Genomic DNA, 24,838 nt, shown 5'->3' on the forward strand with positions numbered 1-24,838 from the left:
TTCTGGTTTTTTTCTTCAACTGTTTAATTTTTTCTTCAACCGTGTGTGAATAGGACGGACAAATGTCTATGGTAATATCTTACTGTATGTGATTGTAGCATGGATAAAAAAGGGATTCACAAAAAATGTTACCGTTAGAAAACATGTCTATAGTAATCCCACAAAAACATGTCATACAGTAAAATAATCATGTTCACCCATCATCGTTAAGCTCAAGATGATAATTAGCATCAGGCCAAGGAGATGCCAGAAATAAAAACAAATGCAAACCTGAGAAGATAATTGGACCCAGTTTTGTAAAAGGCATACGCTTCACCATTGAATTAATTCCATTCCCAAGCATCTCCTGTTCCTAAGCTTATGTAGACAACCCCTAAGCAAAAAGCCTTCCAAGGGAAGGAAATTGTTTTCATTATTAAAGCCTCAGGTTAATGATAGACCTGAGGTAGGACTAGAATAGCCTTTGAAGATCCCCACAGAAAATTAACTTAGACTGCATCTGATTTTGCTGCTGCACGAGAGCTAGCATGCTATTTTAATGGCTCCACAGTCGTAGAGTCGCTAATCTAATTCTTGCATGTTAACTAGTCCCTTTTGAGTTGACATAATAATCTACATTTATTCGCAGTCAAGAAGTTATATTTTATCAGTTATAGGTCTAATTGGGTTAGCTTAAACTAAAAAAAGTTTCACATAATCTGATGTTATGAGCAGTAAATCCTGATCATTTAGTGTCATTTAGCCTTTCTTTGATATTCTCTAGATTCTCTTTCAGTTAAGTTGGACCTGCAATTGAATGAAGAAAAACAAAGGAAGCAGCAAGGGCTCCAACTAACCCTCTGATCGATCTTGTATGATGATCAATATCATTTTCAATGGTTATTAATTGTTGATTCAGTGATGTTAAACTTCAATCAGCATTTCCTGATGTTATTTCAGATTTCAGAAATGTTGTCTTTTTTGTTTTTTAGATTTTACGATGATTGCAATTTGTTTAGCGTTATATGTTTAGGCCTTAAATACACATTCTAGGATATGGTTTGATAATACTGGCCATCAATTCTTTTGCTTGGATTACCTAATATGTTCTTACTTTGTTTTTTTTTTTTCAAATGTCTTGTTATGTTTATAGTCATGATATAATTTACAAATTTGGCCATGAAGCTTACGCTTCAGCCAACGCCTCACCTCATGAGAAGCTCAATGCCTCGCCTCGCTTTTTTGCCATTTACAACATTGATCGGACCTAACAACATCATCAAAGCTAACAAATGAAAATAATGCAAAGCTCAAATGCCCATCAGAGGAGAAACTAACAAGATAATTGGAGGAGAAGTTAACAAGATAATCTAACCTAACAAGTAACAACATAATCAAAGGAACAAATGAAACTGTTGAGAAATCAAATTCCCAAAATCGCCGTACGCTGAGCCAAATGGAAAGAAACTCTGAACTATTGCACCCTTACCTTCCGCGTTTGTTTAGCGCAAAGAATTTCTGTATGGAAAAGATATAAATCTGCCCACTACAGTGTCGTCCACAAACAAACACCTCCTTATATATTGTAAAAAGTGAGATTACAACACTCAAGTTGAAAGGTGTACTGTATTTCACTCAGGTCTCGACACAACCCAAAGTCCTAGAGGTAGGAGAAATGTGGGGAAGAGGGGGAGGGAGCTTCGGGCCTCACTCTGGGGTCTAACCTCACACTCACTCAAAAGACAAAAATGTATGGGGTAGTGGGAATCTATTTCAATGAATTGGTGGCAGGTAAAGATAAATAAAGAAACTCTATCTTCAAGCATCTTTACAGAATATGTTTTGTAACCAAGAGGTCAATGTTTCAGTTGTCATGAACATTAGACTCCTTATAAGATAATTTAGCTTTTCTTGACACAAAGGCTGAATTGGTGCCTGGTGAGGAGATAGTTAACCATCAACATAATACCACACTCCACCCTATAAGAAATAACTGATACACATTTCTTCTCATCCTACTAACCTAACCAGCTACACTATGCCCACTTTGACAATCTTATGTCATGTTAAATTGCATGAAGACATATGAATTTTGACATAATTTCTTCAGCTAAAAAATGGGTGTCTTATACATTACTCAAAAAGAGGACATCATATTTGTTCTTCTTAGATGATACATTAACTCGTTGAAATGTAAATAACACAATATTTGAGACCAAGGTCAAAAGTTGGCTCCTTAGATGAAATTTCCTGTAAAGAATAAGAAGAAACTAAAAAAATGCAAGGAAGAAAAAGTATTTTAAGTAATTGGAAGGATGCTTATAATGCAAATTGGAGACCAAAATTGTTTACCATCATTCCATAAGGAAAAAATGTATTTTAAGTAATTGGAAGGATGCTTATAATACAAATTGGAGACCAAAACTGTATACCATCATTCCATAATGGATTAGGATGGGCATTTCCCCCATCCAATATTAGTGGATGAAGCTTTTTAAAGACCTCCAACGTTACGGTACCAAGTGTTGTGGTTTCCTATTCTTTTTATCAAAGATGAACATTTAAAGTTTTTTAATGTTGAATCTTTTGAAATTAAGGGGTGCTTGATTGATTGTCCAAATATTATCTTCAAAGATGTCATCTAACATGGGGCTCACCTTAAATTTATGACTTCAACAAACTGTAGATCATTTGAAAACGACAAACTTATGATCCTCATTGTCCCTCAAGTTCATGAATCTCTATTGGAAGGAAGCAAAATCCACTTGAGGTCCACAATGCACCTTTCAAATAAAGATTGAAGATTCTTGTTAAAATTCAAGTATCTATTAATATCTATGATCCAAACCTCATATCAAGTTAAATCGGGAGTACGAAGTAATCAAACGCCTTCTTCACACATACATATATAAAATTGACTGCAGTACTACTACATGCAAAAAAACTAGTACACATGCATCTCGTGAACAACAAAGGCTTCCATGTTTAGGTTCAATGACACTTAGCATGCAAAAGCACTAGTAGCAGACATATAAAGGGGCTGGTGTGGGTCATTGTCTACCACAGCCCATCAAAAAATTCATCAAAAGAATTCAAAATTTACATTGTGAGAGATCTATTCCATGCATAAGGGTGTGCATGCAACAAGTATACACTCCAAGAGAAAATGAAGGGGCTTTTAGGTATTTTTTGAAATTTTTTATAAAGATATGTACATTTTAAAATTTTAACATTTTTATAATCTCTCTTTATCGTTCTAAAAATCTCTATTTTTTTACTTGATCAAAGGTATTTTGGTCATTACACACCCTTGTACATGCACAAGGGTGTGCACATAACTAGTCTCAAAATTATGATGACTTAACCATTACATTGAGCACCCTGTTGGGAAAAACAACGACAAACCAAATGAATGAGCTGCACAATTGTTGACGATGGCTCACAACAACATGTAAATATGCACTTCTATCATGTGCACAAGAAAAAACTTGAAATTGCTTCCTTTTCAACTATTATGTGGAGGATCTCGCCAAAAATCGAGCTCCAAAAATAAAACTCTTATAATCAAAGAGATCTTCGAATATATATATATATATATATATATATATATATATATATATATATATATATATATATATATATACATTGATGTACAAGAATAAAACAAACAATGAAATGAGAAGCTCAAACAAGATAAATGAAACACCAATTTTAATGTAGAAAACCCTCTCAAAATGAAAAGTAAAACCATGGGGTTGACGGCAACCCAACAACCAGGGGCGGAGCCAAAATTTTCCACAAGGGCGGGCCAAATGGGAACTAGGTTTTGTGGATTGAATTTGGGTAGGGCCAAATTGAACTTATATTCAAAAAATACATTGAAACAAAAAAAAATCAATTTTTACACTAGATTTTTTTAAAAAAAAATTGATTGGGGTGGGGCCATGGCCTAGGCGGGCCCTCCCCTCCCTCCGCCCCTGCCAACAACCAATCCACTACATAATTAGAGGAGGAAGTGGAAGAACATCACCTATTGAGAGTGATGACCTCTCACAAAGGCCCTCTTTCTTTTATCCTAATCTTCACTAAACAAAGAAAAAATAGTGAAAGAAAAGCGCCAAACAACAATTGAATTTTCTCTCTTCTCAATCTCTCACTTTGTTTCTTTTTAATTTTTCTAATGGCTTCAAATAAGTGGAGAACAAGAACTCTTTATCTCTTTATCTCTTCTTTCTTCAAGAATGACTCACAAAGAAGAAAAGAAGAAAGCTCGGCCCAAACAAAATCATGTCCTCTTTTATTTAGGCCCTCATTTTGAAACTTTTTAATTTTAGTCTATAATTACTTGAAATTGCTTCCTTTTCAAGTTTTCTTCAAGTACGAGTGATGCTTTTCCTATTTTCCTTTTTGGCTTGTACCTAGATCATCCACATGGAGGGGATCCAATCCAACACATCCCCCCTCAACGATTATGTGGAGGATCTCGCTAAACCAGCAATGGAGAAACACACTTGACAATTCTTTGGTCATCATATCAGTATCATTATTATCCATATGAATCTTTTCAAGCTCAAATTGCTTTGCTTCTAACATATGTATCCAATTATACTACTGTTTAGGTGCTTACTTTAAACCATACAAGCTCTTCCTCAACTTGCAGACATAGTCTTCCTTTCCTTTTTTCAAACTCTTCAGGATGCATTATATATATTTCTTCTTAAAGATCACCAAGGAGAAAAGTTGTTTTTGCATCAATCTGTTCAATTTCTAATTTAGACTACCAAACTCAAGACAACTCTAATGGAAGACATTTAACAATGGGTGAATAATTTATTCAAAGTTAACACATTTCTTTTAAGTAAAGCATCTCACAACCAACCTAGCTTTATATTGTTGGTGTGAAAAGTTTTCACCATAGTTTACTTTTAAAACCCCATGATTTTTCAAAGTCATTTTACTTTTAAGAAACTACATAAGCTAAAAGGCATAAAAGCATGGTTGTCATATAAATGTTGCATCTTATTTCTTATGGCTTTAATCCACTTCTCTTTTTGCACATCTTGTATAGTTTTTTTATAGCTCTCAAGTCCTCCACCATTTGACAACAAAACTTACTCATGTGTTAGATATCCAGTATTTGAAGAACAAACTTCAAACTACTTGCTATCATCAACATCAAACATGTATGATTGGTCAACATTTTATTATAAATCTTTAACATTAGCATGTGTGTCATCTTCAACTGAAATTGGATAATAATATAATGGAACATGATCTACATCAACTTCTGTGTCTTTACACTTGAATGTTTTATCAATATATTCAATAGTTTGATTCTCAACAAAAACTACATTTATGCTTTTTACAAGTTTATTCTCAATAAGAAAATACAATTTGTATCCAAACTCCTCACTGTCTTCCAAAAACATATACTGACATGCCCTTGCTTCTAACTTAAATCTTTAATCCTTTGAAACATTGATTGTATCCCAAAAATACATATTGATGTATCTTTGCTTATAACTTGGACTTTTTTTTATCTTTTAAAACATGAACAAATACTTTGCATCTTAAAATATGTAAATGATCATATGACACCTTTTTACTAAACCAAATTTTATTTGGAACATCATTATTCAAAGAGGCATAAAAAGACAAATTAACTATATGTGGAGCAATGTATAAAGCTTTACCTCAAAAAAAAAAAAAAACCCACAGAAGTGTGCTTCAGACAACATATATTTAACTCTTTTAATAAGGGTTTTATCCATCCTCTCAACTATACGATTCAACTGAGGAGTCTTAGGAAGAGTTTTTTTATGTTTTATGTCATGCATCTTGCAGTACTCATCAAAGGGACACAAATACTCACATTCATTGTACTACATATGCACTTCAAATTTTTTGTCTATATCTCAACAAGAACATGAAATTGCTTGAATATATCAAACATTTAGTCCTTTGTTTTCAAAATATAGACCAACATCTTCTTGAATGTCAATGAAAGTGACAAAATAAAAGTGAATCACCATGTATATTAACCTTTAGTGGACCACAAACATCTGAGTGAAAAAGCTTTAACAATTTCTTCTTTTTTGAAGATGAATGATTTTTAAGTAAAACTTTCATTTTCTTCCCAGCTAAACAATGTGTACATCTTTCTAGCTTATATTTTATGTTTCAGGAAGTAAATTTTTTTAGTCAAACAATCAACACTTTTCTCATTCATATGACCCAACTTCTTGTACCACAACTTGATAGATTTCTTATTTTTTGTCACTTGTACTACATGTTTTGTAATTGATACCTACATAACATACAAGTTACACTTTTTGTCTCGAACCATAATAAGTGAGCCTCTAATAAACTTCTACTATTTATCACTGGAGGTATTACATAAGCCACCATTGTCAAACTTTCCAGTTGAAATCAAATTCAAGCGTATATCTGGCACACATTTAACATCCTTGAGTTTTAGCATAGTTTCGTAGTTGGTTTGCAAATTTATACCACCAAACTAACAGCCTATGACAAACCATCATTATCCATTTTCAACACTCTATAATCACTAAAAGTATAAGCATAAAGAATTTTTTATTTGAGGTAACAAAGAGAGAAGCACCACGATCAATCGCCTAGCTCGTATCATGACTTGTCAAGTTCACAACATCTCATCATAAACAACAAATAAGCCATTGAAACTTATTCAAGTGGTCGGCTATAGAATTTTTTTTTTCTTACACTTAAACTGCATCATCCATTTAAACAACTACAATTTGTTTTGTTGGTCTTTAAAGCATACAAGTTTACAAAATTGGACCACAATGTGTTCGCATGAGTCTCATGTTGAATATGAATATAAACATTTTCATCAACAAATTGTCTAATGAAACCATGCACTTGCTCATGCTCAAATTCTCATTTTTTATCACTCTTAGATTTGAGCTTTTGAGTAGCAAACACCAAAAGATACATAACCTTTACAAATAAGAGATCATTTCATTTTGTTCTTCCACAAATTATAATTTGTGTCATTCAAACTAATCATATGACTTGTGCTAAAATTCATTTTTGAACTAAGAGTTCTAATACTACTTATGTTGGGAGAAGCAACCACAAACTGAATGATTGAACTACACAATTGGAGTTGATGACTCACAACAATTTGTAAATACACACTTCTATCTCATGCATAAGCAAAACAAGAGACTTCTCTCACCCAAACCCAAAAAATAAAACTTTTATCATCAAAGGAATCTCACAATATATATATTTTGATGCACAAGAATGAAACTAACAATGAAATGATAAACACAAACAAGATAGACAGACAGCAATTTTAATATAGAAATCCATCTCAAAATGAGAGGCAAACCCCACAAGATTGAGATCCCAACCACAAATCCACTATGTAATATGGAAATGGCTACAAGAGAGCAATATATAATAACTACACTCAGAAGGCCGAACAATCGCCAAAATAGAGAAAAACAATATTGCAAATGAAGAGGAGAAAGTGGAAGAATATCACCTAATTGAAATCAATGGCATTTCCACAACAAAAGTCGTATTTCTTTTGTCCTAATCTTCACTTAACAAAGAGAAAAGAATGAAAGAAAAAAAAACTCAAACAACAAGAGAATCTTCCCCCCTTCTCAATCTTTCACTTTCTCTCTCTTTTTAATATTTATAGTGACTTCAAAAGAGCATAGAACAAGACTTCTCTTTCTCTCTTCTCTCTTCAAGAACAACTCACAAAGAAGAAGAAGCCCCAAAGCTCTACCCTCCCCAAAAAAAAGAAATCAGGTTCTTATCTTTAAGTCATCATTTTGAAACTTTTCAATTTTAATCCATAAAATTGCTTGAAGTTGCTTCTTTTCAAGTTTTCTTCAAGTATAAGTGAACTTTACCCCATTTTCCTTCTTGGCTTGGACTTGGATCCTCCACATGGAGGGCATCCAACCCAACACACCTTATCTAACCAGAGCTGGTGGCTAGCTACCTCTCAACTAAAACATCTTAGCTATGCCACTGATAAGTAACCAATATGTACGTAATAGTAGCACATGTTCAGCTTTCAATTTTAAATTTTACACGTTGAAACAACTGCTGACACTCTCGAGACTTTGCATTGGATTGGGCAACCGTCAACTTCGGGACTCAGACAAGATAGATGAGTGACTTAGCCATGTCTGCACTTGCTATTTTCATTGTGAAAAAACAAATAACAGGTTACACAATTCTTGCTATGCATAAGCTCCACATATAGCATATATTGTAGCATATAATAATAATATATCTAATAAAAGCTCATGTGGAAATTATATTAAATTAAATTAAATTTGTGCCTCACAACCATTTGCATACTTCTATACAAAGAAAAATAAATACTCAATGAAGTAGTAATGAAGGCATCTTTATAGTTATCAATTTTCAACATCACAAAGAAAAATTTTTGTACAAAATACTTTTTTTTTTTTTTTGAGGTCAAGAAACAAGTTAAATTACTTTTGTGTTGAGAGACCCGATTCGCCAATTGGGTTTTATCTGTCAAAAATAATAAAAGATCTATTATTTCTTAAAGAATAAATGACTAATTATTTACAAAATTATTAAAATATTAGGCACTCGGAATCAGCCACTGGTTAGAACACACGAGCAGCTTGGTTAAGAATTAGGTTTCTTTGAAAGCTTAAATTATATATATATATATATATATATATATACTTTTAAATGAAAATAAAATAGAACTAAAATAGTACGATATATGTCGACGCCATATTAGTGAGGAATTTCTAAAAGACACCGAGTCTCATGCTGATAACGTGGTGCCAATACTCATCTGACTAGTTAGCTTCTAAAGGTATCCAGCAACCGTGGAAATGCCAGTAAATTTGATTTGAATCCAGTATTTGATCAAAATGCTTTAAAAAAAATCAGATATAGAAAAAGCTTTTAACATTCGGTCAAGAAATCAGATTAGATTCAGATTTAAGAAATGTCATCCAATTAGATTCGGACTTACATTTCGAAAGACAGTTCTTAATACGGTAAGGATTCGGGTGAAATGTCGGATTTTGATTTGGTTATGAATTTAAAAAATCAAATTCACGTCAGATTAAAATTTAGATTTGGATATGGTAAGAACCTTTATTAATTTTTATTTGAATCCAAGTACGTGAATGTTCGAAAAAGCATATATGATAAAAGAATACTTCCCACATTGACACCCTGGCTAAAATGAACTATTTACAAATACAAGCTCAAGTTGTGATGAAATATAGATATATATATATATTTCCTTCTTAACTGCTTGTTCTTCATAAAACCTAAGGTTATTAATCCATAATTCTGTAAATTAAATGTTTAAAGAAAACGAGCCAGATCAGGGGTCAGAGACACTTGGCCTTATATACATAGTAATATTCATGAGGAGCATTTAATAACAAAAACTACAAGGTCGCAAATTAATCTCCATTCAGGTGAAAAAAGTCATAGCGTCAAACCAGGTTTACGTTAAAATCGGCATTATTTAAGCAATTCCTGAAACATTAATTGAAACGCATCCTTCTCTTCTGAGCATTAGATGCTGCTGAAACCGTCGTCACCAACAATGAAGAAATCGGCAGCTATCCTTCGGCCCTCGATCGATCCTGCAGTACTCTATATAAAAGGGGGCGCTTTCTCAGATTGACGACCTTCAAGGTGGTGGTGGCAACGGGGTAAGGGAGGGACCAGAATAGGAGCAGAGGAAGAAGAGAATGGCTACCTTCATAGTTCCTGATCCGGTTCCTTCAGCAACAGAGGATGCCGAGAGGCTTCGGAAGGCTTGCCAAGGTTTCTTCACCGCCATGGCTCTCTTTTTCTTCTTCTTCCTACGCTTCCGCAACAGCATGTTTCACCCTCTCCTGCATGTTTTCCAATTTGTTTTCCCGTTCTGAGGTCTCCGTGATTTTCGTTGCTCATGCAAACTGGATATCTAAAAGAGCCAAACTTTTTCTTTACGATGTTTAGTCCCCTGAAAAGACCCCGAGGCCGAGGGTCGACGCTGTCGAGCAGCTGGCTGCCGTGGTTAATTCAAGAAATTTCACGGCGGCTCCCAAGATCCGACTTGTTTGCCGGGAAAAAGAAAAAAAGAAACTAACTGATTCACGTTTATACCTACAATTTAGATTTGGTGATCATGAATTCTTGCTTGTCATGCTTTTCTTTTTCTTCTTTGTCGTTCTATGATATTGTACATAACATTTTCTTTGATCCCATGCTTTCTCTCGTTCAATGGGACAGCACAGTATTTATTTATTAGTGTCATAGTGGACTACTATATATAGTTCGTCATTCTTCTTGAGCTTTTGTAAACTTAATTAGGTCCTTTAACAAAATTTGTTGCACAACTTTAACAAAGTGGATTATTTGTTACATGGCATTTCACCAGCGACCATTAAATAGCTCATCCACGACAATAACAACATATAACACATGTCGAATTGGCGCCGGTGAGCTCGAATCCTCCCCTTGCACGCCGACGGCTACGGTTGACTTCCAACAGCCGAATGACCACGTTGCCCTTGGAGACTTGAATCGGGACTTTGATGGCCTGAGGGCAGGCTTGTCTTCTTCGTCTGAAGTTGCAGCGGTAGCCGGAATAGTAGCAGTGGCCACTGAAAAGCTGAGATTTCGACCAATGGCCGAAAATGACTTGTAGCGGTCCGATTAAGCTTAAAATTTGATATTTTGATCATTTCTTCTTGGGGATGCTTCTGGTATGATTTGGTTGGTCATGTAATCGAGTCATTTTACTATGAAAGATCGGGGGCAGAGTTAAGGTAGGGCTCACTTGGGCTCTGGCGCCATCTTAAAATAAAAAAAAAATTACATGTAAATTTTTAAAAAAAAATCATTTTTTTATATAAAAATTTTGAAAAATGATATTTTGAACCTAGTTAAAATTTAAAAACTTTAATTTAGTCCATCTCATCAAAATTTTATGGCTCCACCCTCATAAAAAAGTCCATAACACTCAAGTCACACTCCAGCTTTATCTGCAAAAATATGAAAAGCATGCATCACTATTAATTTAATTGATAGATCCGCCGATGCATACAGGGTGGGGCACGGACGAGAAAGCCATCATATCGGTGCTTGCTCACAGAACCGCCGCACAGCGCAGCCTCATCAGGCAACTTTACCAGCAACTCTACGGCGAGGACCTCATCAAACTCGTGCAATCAGAACTCTCCGGCCCCTTTGAGGTTAAACCTAAGCTTCCTCCTTCTCAACTATATCTACACCACAAAGTGTGTCACCGAAAGTCCTGCCACTGAACCCTTCGTCAGTAATTAAGAACTAAGGTGCAGATGCAGAACATTGCAGCACTGTTGATTTTAGTGCAGGACTCATTATAACCGTTTAAGGGCAGTTTGGCATTAGGAATATCATGTGCATATACTTCAAAATTGAAATAGATTCTTGAGAATCTGTTTCGAAATTAGAGTAATTCATGAAACCATCGAACAAATGGTCCATGAAATGGATTTAGAGAACACACGCACCACGTTCCTAATGCCAAACAAGGCCTTGGATTAACTAAAAGGTTATTCGGACAGCTAAGTGAGCCGTTGTTCGTAATAAAAAGTGCATGAACAACGTTGACCTGAATCATTGCTTGACTTAATGCTTGCTGTTGTGTATGGTTCGACAGAGAGCTGTTTCTCAGTGGATATTGGAACCATATGATAGAGAAGCAGTGATGGCAAATGTAGCGATTGTTCAGAAGGAGATTGATTTCAGAGTGATAGTGGAGATTGCTGCCAGTCGCTCGTCGTCGGAGCTGCTAAAGATAAAACAGGCTTATCTAGCCCGCTACAACCGATCCCTGGAAGAAGATGTTGCTGCTCTCTCCTCAGGCGACTTTAGAAAGGCATGACTACTTTCCTACCATCCATGATATATATATATATATATATAGAGAGAGAGAGAGAGAGAATTAAAATGACCTGTTTTTTTTTCCAAATTTTGTGTCACTAAAAAACATCTTAAAAGGTGCATTTGGTGATGACTAATTACTCTATAGTTTCCAGCAACAAAATGCACATTTTGCAACTGATTTGATAACACAAAATAAAAAACAAACAACCATAAAATTTTTTGGTTGATTTATATATATATATATATATATATGCTTACTTATAATACCAACAAAAAATAAATAGCGGAAATTCCTACTCACCGACTTTTAAAATTAATTATATTTTTTCAACCAAATATTTTAGTTGTTCTTTAGAAAGCTATGACGTTCTATCTTCCTTTTTAGAAAACAGACATAAATATTGAAATCTTAACTATATGAAGTTTGAACGTCGATCCCAACTAGAAGTGAGATTTGCATGATTAAAGCTAGAAATCAGTATTTTCCATGTTATGGAGCTACTAACATGGGGAAGATATGTTCCCTCCTTCTATCAGAGGGGCGTTTTGGTAATTATATAAAAAAATGAGTTCTACTTTTACCCATGTCGGAAGGAGGAACTTCATGTAAGGGTATTTTGGTCATTTCAAACTCATAACATATGGACCAGAGAAAATCACCCATATCAGTTGGTCTAACTTAAATAAAGCAACATTAATCAAGTATAAATTTTTTGGAAGGGGAGCAAACTTAAGGGTTTGATACCCGAAGACTTACGGCTAAGTCCAGATCTGGGTCCATGAATCCGATTGAATGAACCAGGTCAGATTTGGTAATGAATAAAGGAAATACTGAAATTTGGAGAGCTGTGGATTATTGGCAGCTGTTGGTGGGGCTGGTGAGCTCGTATAGGTATGAAGGGCGAGAAGTGGAGCTGAACCTGGCGAAATCGGAGGCGAAGATGCTCAAGGATGCGATCGAGGGGAAGGCGTGGAGCGATGAGGACCTCATCCGTATCTTTACCACCAGGAGCAAGGCGCAGCTCAAAGCCACCGTCAACAAATACAACGATGATTATAACACCTTCCTAACCAAGGTCTCTCTCTCTCTCTCTCAACAAAATAAACAATCTTTTGAATATAAAAAAGCACGAAATTAAATGTATTGATATTCACCTACTGTCAATATAGTTGAGTGACTCATACATGGCACATGCATAGGTCATAATTAAGAGAAAACGAGGAAAAGGTATTTTCATAATTTATTAAAAAAAATGTCCTTAATAGTTTATAAAAAAAATTCTTTTTTAGTGTGAATTACGAGTATTTTAGTCATTAACCATACTTTTGCACGAAAATTTATGTACAGTATGGCGCATATAACTAGGTAGGGTCATAGTTGCCAGTACCATGGTTTTACCCATTTGAAAGTCATTTCACTTTACTCACCAAATAGTTTGTTGATATTTCTAAAATGAAAGATCCACAAGGAGAAAAATGCGACCAAAGATTTCAGTCATCTAGCATTAATTAATTATAACTTTCTCTCTTTCATTATATATATATATATATATATATACACACACACACGTGGCCTTTATGTAAAATCTTTGTAATAAATTATTTTGGTTGTTGATCTTTCTAAAATGAAAGAATGGAAGAAAATCAAAGAGAAAAATGAGACTCAAATATTTCAGTCATCTAGCATTAATTAATTATGACTTTCTCTCTTTCATTTTTTCTGAGTTTTTCATTTTTTAAATATCATCGACTAAGATTATTTCTTAAAAGTCATGCACATGGGAGTCTTGTACCTACCAATTTTTATCTTGAAAATATCAAGAGCCAAGATGATTCATTGTAGATCATGGACCTAAGGGTCATGGACCTACCAATAGAAAAATTGGTAGGCAGTTGACCCTTAGGTATATGACCTGTATGGAATCATCTTAGTTGTTGATGTTTTAAAGATGTAAAACTGAAACAAAATTAATGAGAAAAATGAAATATAATATTTTAATCATCTAACATTATTAGCCATTTTTTTCCTTGAATTCATGTTCTTACGTTTCTTCTTCTTACATGTTTTGATTTTCTGTGATCACTCTCACACTTCATATCACACAATTTTTTGTCTTTCTTTCGTGCTAAGGACTACCGACCCCACGTATCTGTAACTGCTCTATTTGATTCAATCTGGCATTTTTCCATGCCAATAGGATTTCTTGGTGGAAATTAAGAAAAAACTGCAGCGATTGATATTGTCCTATGCACCTGATTATTATTTCAGGACTTGAAGGAAAACCCAGATGATAAATTTCTCTACGCATTGCGGGCAGTGATCAAATCCATCTATGACCCTCACAAGTATTTCGCAAAGGTATGTGTTCCTTCCTCTTCTTCCCATTGCCATACGTATACATGTTTAGCCGTTCAATCTTCAGATTTCATGTCATGAAGGCCAACGTTCTTAACTAAATGTAAGGATAACTTCAAATCAAGCAGGAAACTCAAAAATCAATTTTGAAGTTTAATATGGCTCACGACATAGATTGCACGTATTCATCTCTCATGTCAAGGGTCTGTGTAGATTGCTTCTTTATACTTTGCAACATATATATGTACATGCATATACATAGACAAATACATCCCAGGCAAAGGAGTCTAAAAATTTTTCTTCAAGAGGACAAACTATCTTTTTTCCAAAATTTTTTGTGGGGCTAAATAATAAGTTTACAAAAATTTTACGTTAGTCAAACTCATAATTTTAAAAATTGTAGCATGTATTTTTCTTTTTTCCAAATTTCAGTTCATTTACCCCGGCATACACCGAATGCAAAGAGCCTGATAAACTTGAGTATAAGTGTGTGTGCGTGTGTGTGTATATATAAGAAAATTGAATGGTGATTCTAGTTTTTTAAAGTCACTCAGTCATCTAATGTACACTGTCTAATCCAACATAATGGATAGCTAAGAGGAAAATAAAATGAAAAATGTGATAAACATTTTTATCATTTAATATTAGTTCACATATTTTTCTCCTGGTTTTTTCTCTCAATCATCCATTTGCATTAGATGAATGATCTTGGTTAGATGACTTTGTGATATAAATATATATATATATATATATTATGTATTCACTTTCATCACCTTCCACGTGTTAGTCATTCGTTACCCCATGTGCGTGAGACCGAATAACATTCTTGTTCCGCAAAGCTAAGGTGCTTTATTTGCCTTTGGGCTTAATATGTCAATATTCACGACCAATTAGATACATATCAATCAGCAAAACCTTTAGACACTTTGATTATATGCACTAATAATATGTGCGCCTATATTAGTTTCTTCTATTGGAACTGTTTGATTCTTATCGGGTTCATGAGCTGCATCAAACAGTGACTCTCTCTCTCTCTTTGTTCATCGGAACATAGGTGCTGCGACAAGCAATACACCAGAAAGGAACTGATGAAGATGCACTGACGCGGGTGATAGTGACGCGTGCCGAGTTCGATCTCAAGGAGATACAAGAAGAGTTCTTCAAGAGAAACAGTGTCACTGTTGATGAAGCCATTGGAAAGGTTACCTCTGGTGATTACAAGGACTTCATCCTTGCCTTGCTAGGAACTGGCAATTACTAGTTCTAAGAAGCATTGTCACAAGCTCAAACGATACTTCTGTGTTTCTTTTGATGGTTATAACTATATTAGGGTTTCGGACTTTTTGTTGGGCAGTAAGATGAATTGCTATTTTTGCTATATCTTTCTTTTTGCTGTATCTTTCCAAGTATTTGTAACCATTGGTAGTCATGTATGAGCTTTAGCGTAATATTATTGAACACATTGTTCCCAGCACAAAAGTTGATGCTTAAACTCAAGCGTCCGATCATCATATTGTATTTATCCAATCTGCAGTACGGTCGTCTGATCTCTCCAGATCGGATGGCTTGGATAGGTGGATGCATCGGGATGATTTCACCATCGGGCAAAATCGATTCCACATATATATATATTTATATATATGGTTTAATTTGAATGGAAATTGATCTTGGAAATAATTTGATGGACAAATGGTTTAAGACGATTCACAGATGCGTGGTCAAATTTGTCTGACGTACAAACGGTTCTACACAAGTTCGTGGGTAAAGTTTGTACGTAATTCCAACAACAGAGTTTGAGGGCCTTCAAGCACTTCGAAAATGGATATGGTCTTCGGACGTGTTTGATTGCCCAATAACATACCCATTCAAACGCATATATCATGAGTATATCCTGTAAGATTACGCTTGGCGCATAACGTGTGCAAACTTTCTAAATCAAGCCTTGTTCAAGAGGACTGAACACGTAGAATTTTAGCCATGAATAATTCATGCATTTGAAATCAATTACACATGCTTCAAGCAGTGGTGGAACCAAAACATTTAACTAGAGGGGCACTCGTTTAAAAATACTCATATCTGGTAGTCACACACACACATATATATATACATAAACACGTATAATTTTAGCCATGAATAATTCACGCATTTGAAATCAATTACACATGCTTCAAGCAGTGGCGGAACCAAAACATTTAACTAGAGGGGCACTCGTTTAAAAATACTTATATCTGGTAGTCATATATATAGATACTTATTTAAAAATAAAAAAAAATTAAAAGACTGATGTGGACAACTGCTCTCCACTGGCTTCAAGAATTTAGTTCTTTGTGACTGATGACATGGCAAGCAGGTGGTAGGAAGAACATGTGAAGCATATCTCTTGAGGAGGCATAGCAGTAGAAAAAAGCATGAGTGGGGAAGCCAGTTGTCCATGCACAAGTCTTGTAAAATGTGTTTATTTATATTGGTTTGTGTTTTATTCTTTTGAAACCAATACAATTTTAGAATCATTATTTTCATTTTTAAAAGTTGGGAATCGCATTATCAAACAAACAATTTTGATTTTGGAATTATAAGCTCATTCCAAAATCAGAATTCGAAATAATGATCCCATCATGGAGCCCCTTCCTACCAACCACTGACCCTTCGTCATATTCGAAAAGTAATTTTTGTTACCATTATTCTTTTTATTGTTTATGTTCAAGATTTTAGTTACGGTAATAAGTCACATTTTTTTTTTCAAAGAAACTAGTGAAAATACAATTTTTATTGACCCGTTTTAAAGGGCCAAACCACAAAAGAAGGTGCAAATGAAGGGCTTAGTAATGTCAAGGTTTTATGTTGTTTTCTTGTATCAAAAGGTATCTTTTTATGTTAAGAGGCACAACATGGCCGGATTGCGTACATTACCCAGTGGTGACATTATCTTTTTGTGCTTAAAATGCAATAGGAATTCTATATTAACTAACATATATTGGGTTCATATCAGATATAAAGATTGATCCATAGTTGGTTAAAACTCGATCAAATCTTTTTTAAAAGTTTTTCACAATGGAAAAACAGAAAAAAAAAAAAGTGTGGTACATGAAGTTCTAATTTAAAAGATATGAGACAAATATAATTGGCTTACCATCCAAGTTAATTAGTTTATTTATGCTAATAAAAGGTCTGATATATTTTATTGAGAAGCTAAAGAAAGAACTTGGTGCCATTAATTTATGGCGGAATTATCATGCATATTTTAAAATTTATTGAAAATGGTCATTGACAAAGTGATGAACTACTAAAAAAAAACAATGCTTATGAAGAAACATAATACTTAAGTTGTTTGACTCTATAAAACAAAAACTAATGCCGGCAAAGAAACGTTATTCTTAAATTACTATGAAATCCACGAAACAATTAGGAACGGAAGAATTGCCAACGGTCTACCTCACTCGTAAGAGAACGACCTGTATAATCAGTCGAGCAAATTCAAACTTGCTCGGTTAAATTTAAGTCAGCTCGACTTTTTGTTAAACAAATCGAATTCGAGTTTAACTGAAAACTCAAACTTATAAACAAGTCGAGCTCGAGTTGGCGTGACCGGTTATAAAACCTTACTTTTCAGGTGGCACTGTCGATTAAACTCAATTATGAATTATTTTTTCTCTTTTATAATTTTCAAACTTAAAATGAAAAAAAGGTAGAGAGATTAGGTCGAATGGGAAGTTAATAAAAAAGTCGAGCTCGAGTTGCAATTCTGTCTATGAAGTCAAGCTCAGGTTGATTGACTCGAATTTGAGGCGAGCTCGAGCTAAGTAAGATCAGAACAAGATACGAGTCGAGTCAAGTTTAAGAAGTTCGGTTAGGCTCGTATAATGGGGACTTTCGGAGGAACGGAAATTTGAAGAAAACGGAACACTGTTTTGGTAAAATCGTGCGGCCAGAATATTCGATGAGGTATTCGGTAATCTTATTTTTTGTGCGGGAGAAAGAGAAACAAGAGGCGCAAAAGAGAAAGGGGGACTACCGCTGCTTGTCCGTCTCCATAAATTTTCTTCTCCATTTTCGTTTTAATTATCAAAATAAATAAATAGGAAAAAGAAATAGAGGCGGTAGTTTATAAAGGAGATGTCCTTTCCTCTCATGGTCGCCAATACCTCTCTGGTTTGGCCAACCCCTAAACGCTCTCTCTCTCTTGCTCTTCCTTTCCCTCTCCCTCTCTCTTCGGTTGATGGGCAGGGACTGAATCTCCCTCTCTCTCTCTCCACCTCTCTCGTCTGTTGATGGGCAAGGACTGAACAGAAGAGCGTGAACAGCGGAATAGACCTAGTATCGCTTCCCCTTTATTTGGTCCATTTCTATACCCTGTTGCCCTATCCTTAATGGAGCTCATCACCGAAGGAATCTCTCTTCTCACCGTAGACGAGGTAAGATTTCGATCGCAATCACAGCATTCCCTTCTATTTCTCTAGCTTTCTTTCTTTCTTTTTGGGGCTAGGTTGGCGTATTTCTTGGTCCATTGGTTGGTGCAGAAAATGAAACTTGATTTGCAAGATTTGTGTATGGAGAGAGAGTTTTAGTGGCATACTTTGGGCAGAATTTGGTGAAATACATGAATGGTGGTGTCGGATGTTGAAAGATCCTAAAGCATATGAATTCGCAAATTAGTTGTAGACCTATGAGCTTGCGTGGGAACCCACACGAATTGGGTTTTTCCTTTTCTTGTGTCTTACCTTGAAGAAATTCGTGTTATGATCTTGCTAGGACGATTTATTGGCTTTTTATCAGGGGATTCTTCCTCTTTCCTCGGAGTTACATCTCATGTGTGGTAAAAGAACACATTATCTCATGGTATTCCTCATGCACCCTGAAGATCTTTACATGGAATAGATCGACGGCACAAGATTTTCTCTTTCTGAATTATTTGAATATTATGAAGATCAGCATTGGTAGAAAGGGAAACTTAGGAAGCGTGGTTGTTTCAGTCTTATGTGAGACGAGGTGAAAAGATTTCGAGAAATGAAAACAGGGACGAATGTTAAACCATAAGGGACCTTGCTGTTTTGAGTATTAAAAGGTTTAAAATTTAACATTTTTTTCTCAGCTTATCCACTTAATATATATTTCAGAAAAAGTTTGTTTTGGAAAATTTTAGACCTCAATGAGAACTCCGTATATACAAGAGTATCAATTTGCACAAACTGTGCTTGGTTAACATCATTACAACTTGTACACATCATTAGATGAACTTTTTGACAAAATAGGTGGCTACAATGCATATAACCTTCTAAAAGAAGCTCAGCGCTAGCCATGTATCATGAACTTTAATACGCCAAGGAGTTGATTCTATGAAATTCATAAGCAAACAAACAAAATTCTTTGATGTAAAATTAAGTTTTTAGGTTTGATATAGAGATAATAGATGATGGACAGAAATAGATGCACGGGCATGCATGAATTCTATCAAACACATGCATCAGATGCATGCAACTAACAAGAATCAGGTGAAATGAGTCGGCTGAAAATTAAGACATTAGGGTGTGGGACAGAGATCAGGGATGCAAGATATATGCAATGATCCTGTGGTTACTTAGTGAAAAACCGCTCTTCTTCATCTATAATGTTATGTCCTCTTTTAAGACTAAAATAGCATGCACACACACACTCATATCAGCAACACACGTACAGAAACAATGATGCATACTACGGTAATGTGTGTAAGCGTGGTTTATTCCATTCTTTGTCTAAAGAAAACTTTAACTTTAAAAAGAGAAAATAACTTTAGCTCATGTTGAATAGGTTTTCTGATATTTTCATGAAGGGAATTATAATATTATTAGCTGACTCTTGGAAAGCTACTTTGTATGTATCCATCTAAGAGTAATCTGATCAAATGTTTTTCATCAGTTAAACATGTGAGCATTAGTGTGTGTGTATATGTGTGAATGAGAGAGAGAGAGAGAAAGAGGTGTGGTAAAATGGAAAGGTGAGCATAGGTTTGTGTTTAAGGCAATCTTATCAAAGGCGTATCATAACGCGTATCGGTCGGGCCAACCTCTACACCATACCATAAAGTATTATAACGTATCATGAACATATCATAAACTTATTTTTTAATTCATAAAAAAGAAAAATAGAAAAATTTAAATAAAATATAAAAAATCATGAAAAATGTGATCTGCATGAAAAACTCATGACATGTGCAATGAACATTCATGATTCATCATTTGTAAGCCATAATATGTTAACAACACATTAAGAAAATAAAACAAATACCTTCATAAAGTAAATAAAAACTTATGGTGACTTTAGAAGACAATAGAAATATACATAAAACTTGAAATTGGGAGATTTATGCCTTTTCCAGAAGAAAAAACAGAAAAGCGTTTTTTCCCAAAAATGATTAAGTTTCCCACAAGCAAATCTCCCTTCAAACGGATGATTTCTCTATCAAAATGATGATTTATTTGGCAATTTCTCTCCAAAGCCTGCAAAAACTCTCCATTTCATAGCTCTTTATGTAAACATAGAATGTTTCATTTGGTAGTTTTTATTGATAGCATTTTACCATGGTTTGTCTCTACCACTTTTCCATTTGTGATCCTAACCTCTGCTTGTAATTCTTCTATACTATGGTGACTCATTTTTTGTTCAATTCCGACTCCTAATGATGTTCTCTGTTTTGTGTTGTTAATTGTGGTCTTTCATATGGTACTGTTTTGTGGCTGAGTTGTTGTTTCCCTTTTGCTGGCTGCTATTGCAGTCTTAGAGTTTGCTTGTGATTGTTCCAGTGTGCTTTCTCTAACAATGGCATGACTATATTATCTAAGTGTGCTTCCTAAGTGTAATGGAGAAAAAGGATGTTCCTAGTTTCTCTACATGCCTTATGAGTGGACGTGTGCATATGGTTTCTTGAATTTATCATTTGATAGCTTATCCATCACTAAGGCGTCTGCAATTAGTTTATCAAGGGGGTTGATCTACAGTCATCATGTTTTCTACATCAAAGAGCTAATGTACACAACATAATTATTAGAACAATTTGATAACTTTTATTAACTTTTTGTAAACCAAGAAATATGTTTATTGTTCACTTGTCTAATGTTCAAAAGCTTTATGAAGTTGGGACCTGAACGTGCTTTATGTTTTGCATAAATATTGATCAATACTTTTGGGATTTCATTTCAAATTTATCAGGTATCAGAAGGAACATTAGCCACTGTGAGCCATGCTTCGTCCAAAGTCTACTGTGGAACTTGTGCAATTTGTTTGGAAGAGATATTGCTCGAAGAAATGGCTCACGTAAAAGGTTGTGAGCATGCTTATTGGTTTGTCTCCACATCTCAACCCCACTAAGCTTATGTTATCCTATATTTATGTATTTCTCTTGTTTAACAATGTTTCTTAAAAATGGAAGGTAGAGGTATAGCAGGACTAACCATGGACATGGTCAATGCTGTGTTGGCTGTGGTCCATACACCTATAGCTAGAAGAATTGAATAATGAACTTGGTCAACTTTGACCAAGTAACATTTCCATATATCTTTAAGTTTAAATTGGAAGAGTTTATGTTAATTTGGGCATGTTTATTACTTGGTCAGTTTGTGATTGTGATTGTATCACTTGCTATTTTGCTTGCTTAAAATTTTTGAAGCCATAATTTTATTTGTTATAATATCTATAGGCTATAGCCGTTTCTTCACAACCATGTGACAGAGAAATTTAGGAGGATCTGTCATTGTATAAATATTTGTGTTTCTAGTGAAAAAGAATATTACATGTAATTTCTGTTGTCTGAACATGAGTCTTTAGAATTTGATCGATATGGCCTTCTGTGTAGAAGGCAAAATCAGAGATCTGGGTGTAATAATTTTCCAGATTGTCTTATTTTTCTTAAGTCTTCTTTTATGGTTTCCAACGTTTTTGTGCTCACAAAGCTTTAGTTGGATGTGAGATGTAAATTTTTTGCCTTTCATCCTTTGGTGAGTAGAACTAGGTTGGCTTATTTTTGCCCTCTTCTTACATGTGCATTTGTCTTGTACACCTTCATCTCTTCTAACCTGAGCATGCGTAGAATGTAATCTCATTTTTCAGACATTACCATGCATACAGAAACACTTATGTAGATCGTACTATTGAAGCCCCTTGGCTTATTCTGATGGTTGGTTGAAATGATCAAACTGGTATATGGTAAGTAAAAAAGATATTCGAGATCACACCCACCCAGTAACTTTTAGTCTTTAGACTGTTCGGTAATTGTATTTTATTTCATCTGCATACTTATGTTTGAATCTTTGATGGATAATTTTTTTTATTCAGATGCACCAGTGTTTAGCATAAATTAGAGTCAGAGGATTAACTGGCCGCTTCTTATTTGTACTTGGTCAGCTTTCACAAACATGAATACAGTTTTGCTACTGCATCTGAGTAAAAACAGGAATTGGTCTCAATATGAAATTTTGTGGCAAGTGATACATGTCATTTTCTCTGCAACTGGACACAGGAGTAAACTGGGGGAGGCTTTTTTCTTGACTCGATTTCACTTTTCCTCTTCCTCTATACAGTGTGACTTGCATTTTGAGGTGGGCATCATATAACGCAGTACCCTGTTGTCCACAGTGCAAGATGCCTTTCTCTTCTCTAGGTGTCCACAGGTCCCTTGATGGCTGGTAAGTGTGGCTGCTATTTTTGCTTTTCTTTTTTGTTGTTTTACCTTTTGTGAATGGACAAGGTTTGGGTTGATTGTTCCCTCTGTTGCATGATGTTCATTCTTCGAGTCTTTTGTTCTTATCCTGCTATGCAGTGTCCATGACTATCTCGTCGAGGAAAGTGTTTGTCTGTTGCTACGTGCACATTGGTTTATGCCCTTGGCCATTGAATCACCACATGAGGTTGTTGAACAAGAGGATGTCGGGCCATATGAATATGATGATGATGAAGATGATGATCATGATGATTACGAGGAAGCTTATTTTGGTCGTTCATCTAATTTACGAATTGGAAACAGAAGATGGGGGGATAGCGGTTATGTTAGAGGCGGACGAAAAGAAGCAAGGCCTATTCAAGATGTTGGGGCTGGTTCATCTCGTGGGCCTCGTAAGAAAGAAGGACCAAAGGGTAAGGCTGGTAGACGGGCTAGGAGAGCCTAAACAAATGGCAAGTTCAGCCTGAACAAAGACAGGGAACAGTTGATCTTTCCGCAACTTGCAGATTTATGAACTTACTTCATTACTCGATAACACCATTGTACATATAGTTACTGCATTTTCGTTTCTGTTACTTCTTCTTCATGGAGTTCATTAAGAGCCCATTTTCCTTCAGCTTTGTGCTTATTGTTGGTAGCTTAGAACTAGGAAGTAGAGCAGTTGTAACTTGTCTATGGCAGAATGGTCGTTGGAGTTTCATGCATGTGGACCTGCTCACTGCAAGTTGCTTATGAACTTTTACGGTCAGGATGCTGAATAATGCAAATGCTTTCTTGTAGATTGTTGGTACTTGTTCAATACCTTCCTGTGCTTAAATGGCTGAGCGAGTTACGACATTGACATGTTTTCTGCATCAATATTGCACGGCGTTAAATACTCTGCACGTCCGACTCCTGGATTGACTCTTTCCCTGCTTAATTCGTGTGATATATAAGTTGTTGGGGCTCATCGTAACAATAAAAGAAACCAACACAGGTCAATAATCAGTACAGTTTTTATAAAACCTCTGGCTTTATACAGCAAACCTCAATGACAAAATAATGTTATAAATTCGGAATCCATTTCTAAGCTGCGACTTCGGCTGCCCACTTCTAAATTGCGTCGTGGGCTTTAAACTTTCAAACCAGAATTCATAGTGAAACCATTCTGCTTACGGTTGCTTTTGCAAACCCGAAAGGCAAGTGCTATCCTCGGCCGTCACAGTATCATTCTATCGTTCGGCGTTGTTGCTGCCGCCATCCTGCTCATTGCCTGTCAAAGCAACACGTCACCGCCTGTCGCAGCTGAAACTCCATTTGTGCTATTGCAAGGCTAAAGCCTTGAGCAAATTGATCCATGTACAGCTTGCTTTACATACTCACCGCTTCAAGAGCTGCTTATCACCGTCTGCATCATTGAAGCCTTGCCTCCACAATTGCTTTGGGGCTTTTGCCCGTTATATTCTTCGAAGTCTTTTAATAATTGTTAATCGTTGCCCCTTTCACCTGCTCGCCCGTCTGCCGGAGCAGTCCATGACGTCCGCCATACCCAAAGCGTCATGTTCCGCTTCTGCCTTTGCATTGTTGAAGCCCTGAATAGACAGATACACGTTGTTGCTGCTACTCGCCTCACCTGCGTAATGCCTGCGGTAGTAGCCGGTCACCGTATGCCGCAGCTAAAGCATCTCCCTCTATCTCAATAGCTGCCAAAGCAGAAGTCGGAACATGGCGATGCCTCCCCTCCCTGCTGCCATCCGCCCAGCTAGATTATCTCTATCCATTTAACCGCCTGTCTAGCAAAATTCCAACTGATTTTGCTGGTTATAACGACTCCCGTTCACTTTCCATATCAAATCAAGAGGCTTTATCCTGACAGTAAAAGATCAATCTACTTGTCTTGGTCAGGA

The 24,838-nt window shown here is 35.5% G+C and overlaps 2 protein-coding genes across 2 annotated transcripts; both read left to right on the forward strand.

Moving 5' to 3' along the window:
- Positions 1-9,577: 9,577 nt before the first annotated feature.
- LOC116248670 (annexin-like protein RJ4) lies at positions 9,578-15,609 on the forward strand. Its single transcript, XM_031621594.1, has 6 exons — positions 9,578-9,816; positions 11,086-11,231; positions 11,681-11,899; positions 12,771-12,983; positions 14,177-14,266; positions 15,318-15,609. Exons 1-6 carry the CDS (start codon positions 9,741-9,743, stop codon positions 15,522-15,524), a joined length of 951 nt encoding a protein of 316 aa, XP_031477454.1. The 5' UTR covers positions 9,578-9,740; the 3' UTR covers positions 15,525-15,609.
- A 2,773-nt stretch (positions 15,610-18,382) lies between these two features.
- Positions 18,383-23,731, forward strand: LOC116248997 (uncharacterized). The gene is made up of 4 exons (XM_031622079.2): positions 18,383-18,675; positions 21,446-21,576; positions 22,813-22,917; positions 23,052-23,731. The coding sequence occupies exons 1-4, from the start codon at positions 18,631-18,633 to the stop codon at positions 23,395-23,397; spliced, it is 627 nt and encodes a 208-aa protein (XP_031477939.1). The 5' UTR covers positions 18,383-18,630; the 3' UTR covers positions 23,398-23,731.
- The last annotated feature ends 1,107 nt before the right edge of the window (positions 23,732-24,838 follow it).

This window comes from Nymphaea colorata, chromosome 2 (assembly GCF_008831285.2).
Source record: "Nymphaea colorata isolate Beijing-Zhang1983 chromosome 2, ASM883128v2, whole genome shotgun sequence".
Classification (NCBI taxonomy): Eukaryota; Viridiplantae; Streptophyta; class Magnoliopsida; order Nymphaeales; family Nymphaeaceae; genus Nymphaea; species Nymphaea colorata.